The sequence below is a fragment of the Dendroctonus ponderosae genome, unplaced genomic scaffold, assembly GCF_020466585.1.
Source record: "Dendroctonus ponderosae isolate FM_Combo_2020 unplaced genomic scaffold, Dpon_F_20191213v2 Dpon_F_20191213_1, whole genome shotgun sequence".
Lineage (NCBI taxonomy): Eukaryota > Metazoa > Arthropoda > Insecta > Coleoptera > Curculionidae > Dendroctonus > Dendroctonus ponderosae.
The window spans coordinates 40,450,297-40,461,005 of record NW_026017110.1 but is presented as its reverse complement, the minus strand read 5'-3'; the positions used below and the strand labels follow the sequence as shown (position 1 = coordinate 40,461,005).

The following is a 10,709-nucleotide window of genomic DNA, read 5'->3' as shown; positions in this document are numbered from 1 at the left end:
CTAAGGCTTTTTTGAGTTGCGCTTGAAGAGTGTCTCGTTCCTTGCGGATTGTGTCGTAGGAATTTATGGAAAAATACGGGGAGGATTTGAGGGAAGTTTTTCCAGAGGCGCTTACCGTCTTCCGGTTTTTGGGCGAGTCCATCCTGGATCACTTGGAGCTTTCCGGAGCCCTAACAAAAAGGGGACCTCCACGCGGCTCTTAATTAAAAATTAATAAATTTCTACCGGGCACAAATACTGGGTCGTGTTTGCTGAACTGTGTGTCGAATTTGAAGTGGTTGTTGCCAACTGTTTTCACTAACGTGTTAACTACTTGAGCACAGGAAGTGTTGTTATGTTGAAGCTTCAGTAGGGACSCTGGTTCAACTACTGAATCCCCTGTCGTATTTATGCAGCCCGGCCGTGTGAATTATTGCGTGGGGAGTGGGCGGGGCTTCAAATATTTGGAGCACACACAATCTGGATTAAGGGCCGTTAGCTCTTCTTTCCTATTAAAATTGTTGTCATGTTTAAATATTTCAATAGCCTCTCTGGTTAGTCTCGGGTAATACTTTTGAGATTGGTGCAAAATGTCCACTTCGTCGAAACATATTTGGTGGCCGTCTAGCAGTGGGTGCTCCGCTACTGCTGATTTTCCTGTTTGTCCCAATCTGCAACTTTTATTCTCCGTGATCCTAGTATTTACACTACGTTTTGTGGTGCCGATGTATGCTCTGCCACAACTGCATGGAACTCCGTAGACTCCTGTTGCTGATAAACGATCCGGTTTGTACTTGGCCGATCCAAAGTCTGTTGGATGGTTCGAGTTGGTTTAAAAACTGTTTTGACTTTATGTTTCTCCAGTATCCTGCCGATCCTGTCCGTGACTCCATGTATGTATGGGAGGTAAGCCCAACCCTTACGCTCATCATGCCTATCTGTTTTCTCCGGACGATCTACACTGTTTCTTGGTCGAATTATTCTATTGAACTCGGTCCTGCTGTATTCATTCCAACCAAATGCTTTTTCTATGTGTTTCAATTCTCGTTTTCCTCGCGGCTATGTCCAGAGCGTTTATCTTAAATTTCTCCATAAAGTAGTTGGGTATCACCGGACTTAGGGTGCTGCCCATTGCTACTCCATCCGTCTGTTCATAGAATTCGTTTTTCAACTGGAAGTAGGTATTGCCTCGTATTTTTATGTAAATGTCCAACAATTATATAGTAAACGGCCTATGGCCTATAACTGTCTAACTATAAACTGGGTAAAAAAATGGAACCATTATTGATAATCAAGATGAGCGAAGATAGTGAGGAAATCAGTGTCTATAGACTATGGAAATATAATGATGAAAAGGGAAATAGAAACAATAAAGGTAACAGTGTTAAAAAAAATTCTGGAGATCAAAATGAGCCGAAAATGAGGTGAGTAAATCATAAACACTAACAAGTGAAATGCGAGAGGACACTAATATTATTGAAATAGAAGTTCAACAGGTGCAAATATCTTCTTAGAGCAGACGGTGTGAATAAAACATAGCTTTTGGCAAACGCTGTTGAGGCCCTTTGTTGCAGTATCTTAATACAGACAAAACGTTCATCCGTTAAAATAAAAGAGAGTACCAATATGAGAATATTTAGCATGGCCAGAATAAGCAAATCATTTTTTCTCAACAAAAGCATCCCAAAATCTCACCAACACCACGCTCCCGCTACGAACGATGATGGTATTCCTTGTCATAATTGTTATAAAGTCACAGGCAATGATAGCTTAACTTCAGAATATTTTAGTTTTAAAGAGATGCAGGGAACGGGCAAAAAAAAATTCGAAGCTGAGCAGAAATTTGAAAATACTGTGGAATGAAAACGAATACAATGTAGCTGAATTACACTAACTGTCTTTAGCCAATAAAGACAGGTAATGGAGATAACCTAATTTATATTGTTTATGTATTAGATAAATCTGTATTTCCATTTTTCTATAACTAGTAGTCTTTCAGTTCACATGGCCAATTACTGTCAAAACCTTGTCAAATAACTATAAAATTGTGGCCAATAACTGTACATTTTTGCACATTTAGCAATTTTTACAAATTTTCCTTTTTGTTAAACATCCCTGCAGTTTCTTTATCGTACCTTTAATCTAGTTTACCAACTACAAATAAATGTCCCACTCAACTTATTTCGAGAATACTTTTTATTTGAGTTATGTTTTGTAAAAAAATAAAATTGTTTGACTGGCCAATAACTGTATGCTTTACGCTATATTTCAGTTTTTTTATGGAGGTAATGTCTTTGCTTTTGTATCCTCTGTTTTATAACGGGCTTTCAAAAATAAAAAAAAAATGTATGCCAGATAAATATCACTAAATTTAGTCAATATGAACTTTCTTTCAATCTCAAAACTCAAATACTAGGGAAGAAGATAGAGCTTTACACAGAAAATAACAAAACTTCTAAACAAAGAAGGGACAAAAGAAAATATTTTGAAAAAATGCAGAAAAATTTAAGCGTACAAGCCGAATTACTGTATACCTGGATTCAGCACGAAATATAGAAAATCTCAGCAGTCACACGCCAACATCTGCGGAGCAATCTATCTGTGTTGGTCAAGTGCAAAACTTGACAAAAACAAAGTCCCTGTTCATTGATGTACGTGGCAATCTCAAGGCTGCAGTCGTTATGAGCAGAGATGAAAACTCGTAGAAGATTTAATACCTGCTAGGTTCACCAATTAACATGATGCTCAAAAAGAAAGATCAGACTGATGCTAAGCCCAGAAGTAACAACTGTTTGCTGAAAATGTCGTTACCAGACCAGCCCTCCTTTAAGAGAATGAATAAGTCGGAGAAACATTGAAACATCGCCCATGTTTATATGGATAAGTAAAAATTCCCGATAAAAGAGGCACTCAGACTATTGCATAACCCATTAACAATATAGTACAACATACGATGCTCGATAATGTCTAGTTTTTCTTCTGCAACGGCATATAAGATCTACAGGTACTTACATCTGTTAAAGACTGCGAGAACTTGGTCAGTTTTGATGTATCTCTGTGCACGATGGTGCCTTTTTACGAATTCATGGAACTAGTAATACCTAAATCTGTTCCAGGAGAGTATTGTCTAAAAGGCACCTAGTTCCTGTTGAATAGAGACTTTCATGAACACAAAAAAAGAACATTTTTCATAGCAAAATTTGAAGAAATAGCGTTGAGTACCACAGTCTTTAATCCACACGTGACGGACGCTTTCGCCGTGTGGAAAGGAAGTGGAAAGATGGGCGCAGTATGCTAGACAAGTTCATCTACCAGCTGGACGTACAACTAGGCATACGATTCACGATGAACAAAACCATGAACTGGAGAGATGAAATTAGTTGGACCGTGAAGTGAGCCACCACCCAAATTAGCAGCAATAAACCATCAGAACTATTGCAAAGTTGCACGCAAGACAGCGCTAAGAAAATATATGAACCACAGCATCTGAAAACGGAACTAATTCATCTTGAGGAGGCCTTTCCCCAAAACGGATTATTCCATACGGATATAAAGAAAGAAGTTCGATTCGGACGTTCGCAATCACCTGAAACAAGCCCTTGTTATTTGCTTGTGTATTCAAAACTATATTTTGATAACTGCGTGTGTATTTAGCAGGGGGATTATTGTCTTCCCTCTCGTCTAACATAGAATGTGGGGCATTAGTATTCTCAGTTGTAATGGAATTGCTGTCTAGTTGCTGTTTAGGAATAAAGGCGCTACCGTACTTCCCGTGAAATTGCAAATTTGTATTGTTCATTATTTTTAAATAGTTAAACTGAGTAGCGTTTGAAGCTATTATAGATTATGATTGCCTAAAATTGAGCAGAAACCGGCACTTTTTTACAGCAATGAAAATGAGTTATTTGGTTTGTACGATTAAACCTACTCCCGGAGATAATGGACTATTCTCCCATGCCTCTAGAAAATCCACCATCCCAGCGGATTATTCAGAGTCCGCTATGTCAAGGATAAAGGTCTGATAAGGGGTTGACAGACAGACAATAAAATATTAAATAAGTTGGTACTCATTAGGGTCAAAATTGAACCCTATTCTATTATTAATTTTTTCCCCAAAGAAAAGTTCAGAAGTATTTTTCTGTTCAGCTCTGTTTTTGAATAAAAGTGGTTGAAATTACCGGGTAAATCCGGTGTGGGATATAACAAAAAACTTCTGGAAATACATACAATGATAAGTAGTCACTAGATCTTATACTCGAGTTTCCATTAGCGACTATCACTCACTGTTAAATGTCAATGTAAAAAGTGAAATCATGTTTCACTGTCTGATTTTACCGCAAAACCTTCGTAAAGTTAACAAGAATTGAATGATGTTAGTATTTCCACTTTTGTTTTGAAAATATAATACAGTTTTGTTTGCAAATTAAATATGCTAGCCACATTTTATGGTCGCAAAGACAGGGAAGCTCAGAAAGAAGTGAAGTTCCACAAACAAATTAACGAACTGCACTCGTGTAGCAGTAGACAAAGTGATCATTGTATAACATGATTGTGGAAAATACATAAACTTTTTTGGAGATAACTTCTAGTTCTTCATCCTAGTAAACGTAAACAATACAAATACCGAAGTTTGGTTTTATTGATAGCCCTGACTCTCTGTGTAAGTCTGCACATACTATTAACATTTTAAAACTGGAATCAATCCGTTAAGTGTGTTTGCGTTGCGTTAATTATACCAACATTATATGGTATTTTATAGAGTATTCCAAGCTACAAAAGCACCTTACTGCTCTTCCATACTCATCTCTACATCTTGCTGGTATTTTAAACTTAGTGACAACCTCTGAGTGATATTGGGGCGATTGCAGCTGATAAGTTGATTACGTGGCATTGAACATGAAATTCGATAAGTCTGCTTATTTTATTGCTCTGAATTAACCGAGCTTACACATAGCGTGCTGCAAAAGTTTATTCACATTTAAGGAATACCCCAGTTACACACAAGGTGTTTTTCATGGATCTTAACAAATGGGCGTGCGATAGGAAAACGTATTTTCATAGGTGATGTGAAGTTTTAGTCCCTAGAATTAAGTCACGCACAACCCTCATTAATTTCACAGCTCGGACCATGCAAAAGGGTCTCAGAAGTTAAACAAAAACCGGACTACATCAAAGTCCGACTTCTAAGATTAACGTCTCTTCTAATGTTCACAAAGCACGAGTTGCTTCCTGATTATTTTTTGGTTTATAATTGACGGTTAATTATGCCTGGAATTGAAAATTACTGAATCTTCGAACAACACCATTGTTTACTTCCATAATTTGCAAATACGACGAAGTCATTTTTAACATTTCCAAATTTCTTATCAGACTATGCTGTTTTGGGTTGTATATGACATGTGCGACATATATGACTAGAGAGAGGACTTACAATTTTTGCAAGCTGCTATGTGTCTGGCATTGCCTGATGGAGATTAATTTTTAGTAAATTTGAACTGAACTGAATTTTGGGGCTTTTTAAGACACCGTTAGTTATTTAACATTGATTGTGTAGCGTCCATTTGGATGCTTTTATCACACATATTTATCAATCCTTTATTTTATAACTTGAAGTAATTGTGAAAATCCTTTGTTCATTTTTTGCGCAGGTATGCTCTTTTGTTTTAACCTCAATTTTTATAATAATTTTAATTCGAACTAATTATATCAGTTGAAACTTGCTACAATTTCCCGTACGCATTTTCAAAAACCACGACCAAATAATATAAAATATTTTTATAAACACTAGTAGCTAATACATCAAGGTTTATAAGACTAAACATGTAGACAAAACACACAAAAGTTTAGACAAAAGCATATCACACAACCTCACACACGTAATATAATATCAGACTTTCAAGAGCTAGTTGTTTCCCGTTAAAGTTTCGTGATTGCCTCTTTTCCATAGGGTACAAAATATCCGAAAAGGCTTTATCATTTTTACAGAACCTTAGTAAAAATTAAACTTGTACCTAATCGTCTTCGTAAAAATTGGTTAATTGGTTGATGCTCCATTAAGTGGAAATAAATTTGGTGCATTATAAATTTGCTTGAATTCAGAATGTGAAATGAACGTGTTTATTATCTCATAAAAATTCTCAAATGTAACGTTGTGTAATGCAGTCGTAAACCAGTTGGTTGCCGTTTAAAATTATAGAGTTAGAGTGGCTGGAGCCTACAGGATTGTTGTGGGCAAATAAGCTGGTACATAAATTTGGTGCTCCTACTATTATAGAAACGGTTGGGAAGAATCTTGTCTAGATTTCCTTGTTCTTCAGATATTATCATTGAAAATTTTCATGTTATCACCACAGAGTGACATATTTTTTGCCAGAAAATAATCCTCTGCATTGCATTGGAATTTTTACAAAATTTAGACAAAACTCTAAATAGTTACCAGCAAGAAAGTGCTAACACGTAGGTATGTGAAACTAATCAACGGTAAAGGTTTAAGTAAGCGTGACTTGTTCGTGCAGATATTGTCGTTTTATTATCGAATAATCCGGCACATTCAATCTCGTTTTAGAAAAGTGGTAAGCACGCAGTTTCCAGAAATAGTATGGTCCAACATACCATAAAACTCTCAAGCAATTCAGAAGACACCAAAGGATGAGTATAATAAACCCTTTGCGATTTTAGCATTTATTTTTAATGTCACCTTGTCCTTCAGGTCTTTTCGCATTATTGAGTTTGAGCTAATTTTAAAGGGCAGTTGAAGACGCAAAATTTGCGTGAATTTGTTACTGTTTCTACTTTTTCAGTTTTGGTCAATTTGAAAACCGAAAGATCCGTTACTATAGACGTTCGCAAAAAATATTTTTCTTAAAAAACCGGCTCGCACACACTAACATACAAGTTGTTGATACGGTGTTAAAATTCTAAATAATTATCTTGCTGGCTATCTATCTTAGGGTCTTAATTACCATTTTATTTAAGAGAACAAAATGTTAAGCCAAGAAAATGATTCAATTCTCTTTGCGCCTACCCATTTGTGCAAGATAACTCAAAAATTCAACATAGACATTATGAGGGTGATAATCGTGAGAAAATATAAAAATGTTTCAGCTGATAGACTTACAATTTTACTTACTAACATTATCAATTAATTTTTCCAAATACCATTTAAGAAACTTCGACGGTCGACTCAACAAGTATTCGAAGTGCTATCTCTCTTTATTTTAATTAGTAAAGTGAACTTTAAGTTAGGTGCTGATACCATAAAATATGCACATCGGCAAAATGGAAGGACCGGGAATAATTCAACAAAAGTCACTGTTCCGGCACACCCTATATCTTATTTTCATCTTTTTTTTGCGAATTTTAGCTAGGTTAAAAAGGTGTCGGAGATAAATTAACGATTTTTCAAATATTTTTTTATCGTCCTGTGGGGTGAACTATTGATATTTTATATTGTATGATACAATATTGGTGTTCGACGGTTCCTTTAATTACGAAACTTTTAAATTAGTCTAGAATATCTATTGAAAACATGTTTTGATAAAGGGTAATTTCGCAATTTTGTTTACTTGGCAATACAAAATCTTATGGGTAACGTGTGTATTCTCCACGGACTCTTATGCCAGCATCCGTTCGTATTATCATCTTTTTAATCAGGTGCTCTATCAATTTTTGATGGAGATTGTTCCTAGTCTTGTTGAAAACAGCTCTTCCTTGAATATTGAAAGAATGTTGAGCACCTGGAATTTGACATCTTAGTCGTCGACCTAACACATCCCATACACGTTGGTTTGGATTAACATCCGTGAAACATGCAGGTCAATTCTTCGTTAACCCGATTTTATTTAAAAAAGTAGAGACGCGAAGAGCCACATGGGGTCGTGTCTTATCGTGCATAAGCAAGAAGTTAACTCCGATAGGTGAAACGAAAGGTACGATATAAGAATAAGTCAGTTCGTACCCATAAACATAACCCAAATCAACTATAGGAAACAGTAGGAGTAATAGAAATTTCTCACACTGTTCTCTTCGGTGGCAAAATAATATTTATCTAATATTTATCCAATTTGCTTAAAAGTGGAATTCATCTGTGACGAGCAGCTAGGATCATTGCTCAATATCCCCATTTTGATGCTTTTATCCAGGTTCTTCTAATTGTACGGTACGTTATTTGGATTTCTCAGTTGAGACAGGCAATAAATAAGCATAATTGTTCAGAAGACCAAGGCAAGAAATTATTTAGAAATAATTACCGGAAAGTATATCGACCTTTTCCAAAAATTCCTGTATTTAATTAATTGTAATTGTCACTGTAATTTATTTGTATTTTGCTATGGATTTATAAAAATCCGCTTAAAACCTTCCTGAAATTCATTGCGTTAAAGCTACTTAATTATTAACTAAGATATTTTATATCTAACTACTTACATGAGTAAAATAATAGTAGTAGACCTTCATGCCTCTTTCGGCTGCCATTTCAGCGAAGTCATTCATTGGACATACAAAGAAGTAATCACCCACTACGCTGCCTACCATTTTTTGGTTCAAATAGCCATCGTTGGCGTTCTCCCATTCTGTGTACTAGAATGAAACAAAATATTTTTTTACAATTTAATAAATACAACGCTTTTAATATTATTAAAAAACCAACTTTCGAATTTTTATTTGTAGCAGGCCAATTAGTATAATTTGGAATGAAAAAACTCCCGATGACTTGACAAAAACCATTTCTCTCATTAATCATATAATCATGAGATTTACAATGTACTGCAGATTGCTTATAGGATGTTTGTTAAAAAGGGAGATTTAAAAGTGAGATTGAAACGGCATCAAATTTCAAAAATTGCATTATAGTAAAACAGTTTGTCTTAAACCAGGTAATAACGAACAATATGAAGTGGAGAACAGAGTGAATGCCACATGTTCGTAGCATTAAAAATTACAGAGGAGCTTCACAACAAAACTCGTTTAAATTTTAACGTATTTTGCTATTTTCTTATCTGATCTGATCTGATCCTTCTTTGGAAACGTTATATATACCATCTAAAAACTAAACACTCAACCTAACTGGTATTTCTATCCCACACATTATACAAGATATTTTTATGTTGGCCACTATCAGTTTCTGCTTTAGGAGAATTCATAACTAAACTTGTACTGGAAAATAGGTCAGACCTAAGTCGCTCCTGCGAACTTTATGTCTGGTATAATGCGAGTAATTAAATGTAACCCATCTAAAACCGTAATCAAATTTCTTTAATTGAAATGACCATGCTACTGTTCGTCGTTCAATAAGGATTATCGAACTGCGAAGACCTTACCATTTCTTTTTTGTTAACTGAAGAATGAGTGTACTAGTGGTCCATCCAGTTTAAAACTTAAGCATTTTCAGTTTTTTTTTTCACAAACTTAAGCACGATTCGGCCATTTTTTCAGAAATAAAAGTAAACGTTCCTATGAGTCGCCGGCTTTAGTTCCAAAACATGGACAGTATTTTTATAGGAGCTTGAAATGTAAATACACAAGCACTGAGTGACTTGAGAACCACAACGACCATTAAAATATACATTTTTTTCCCATGCGCTTTCGCTGGTTTGAACAAAATTTGAACTTGATGAAATTGTTGGATTACACTAAACCACTATTGAACGTTTAAGATATATTCATTTGAAATTCATTAGCTAAGAGTACGGCGTCTATTGTTCTTCATGCACTCACCCACACATGAGCGCTTAATTCTATTTTGCTAAGAAATTTGTTTCAATGTCAAATCTATTGAAGCAACACTGATCTCTTTAGCATGGTCACGCTACCATTAGATAACATAGAAGAGAATCACACATGTACCTCTAGAGATACTGAATCCAAAACAAACACATCGATGACATATCAAGTATTATGAATTTTGGAGTTTTTATAAGGCTATTGCATGAGATAATTGAAAGATTCCTGAAGAACCGCTGCAAATTTCATATATTTTCAAAAGGAATGAAAACCTAGTTTTGCGTTTTCATATCCTAACTCAAACCTTACGTATCTAAAATATTGTTTATATGTGTAGAGCTACAGAACACTGAGATAATGCTGCATCAGGAAAAATAACCGGAGTTGCCGCCTCTTTGATGGGAATGAGTTTTTCTAATACAATGCTGTCACATATTAGTACACGTACAAAAGGTAAGAACACCTACATTAGAGAAAGAAGTGATCTTGTGTTTCCGTCCGGAAAACTCTTCCATCTCCAGTCCAAATCAACGCAGCTTGTGCTATGCAACTTACAGGTTTAGCAGTCAGCAGGAGCAATTATTGTCTCGTGTTGCCGATAACCATAGTACAAGTTTCCCAATAGAACTTTAAAAGAAAAAAAAGTGTCCACGCAGACAAAGAGTCCGCGGGGGTCGTAAATCCCCTGATCACTCCCAATAAATACCTACAAAAACAACTCAAACCTCCATGCATCAGTCGGAGTTCTACTTAAGAAATATAATTTTGGTGACTTTGTACTTATCTACTATACTCCGTACGATATAAATATGGTAGCATCAAGCAGCTCGTCTGTCCAGAGTTGTTGCCGTACCGACCATAAGTTATATATTTATAAACATAAATGCTCGAAACAGTATTACCTGTGGTATTAGATTGCCTTTTCTCAAGATTTTCGGCGCCTTTGTTACCGACACCCCGCTAAGCGGTACCTCTGCTAGAATTTCATGGCAAGTGTCAAAAGTCTTGAT

The 10,709-nt window shown here is 35.7% G+C and overlaps 1 protein-coding gene across 2 annotated transcripts in view; it reads right to left on the bottom strand.

Annotated features, from left to right (window-relative positions):
- The window catches only part of LOC109541465 (acetylcholinesterase), a 205,306-nt gene that overhangs the window by 81,750 nt on the left and 112,847 nt on the right, over nucleotides 1-10,709 (bottom strand). For both annotated transcript variants that reach the window (XM_048665564.1, XM_048665565.1), the window contains one exon: nucleotides 8,404-8,556. In XM_048665564.1, the coding sequence (XP_048521521.1) occupies nucleotides 8,404-8,556 (153 nt within the window). The remainder of the gene's footprint in view (nucleotides 1-8,403; nucleotides 8,557-10,709) is intronic.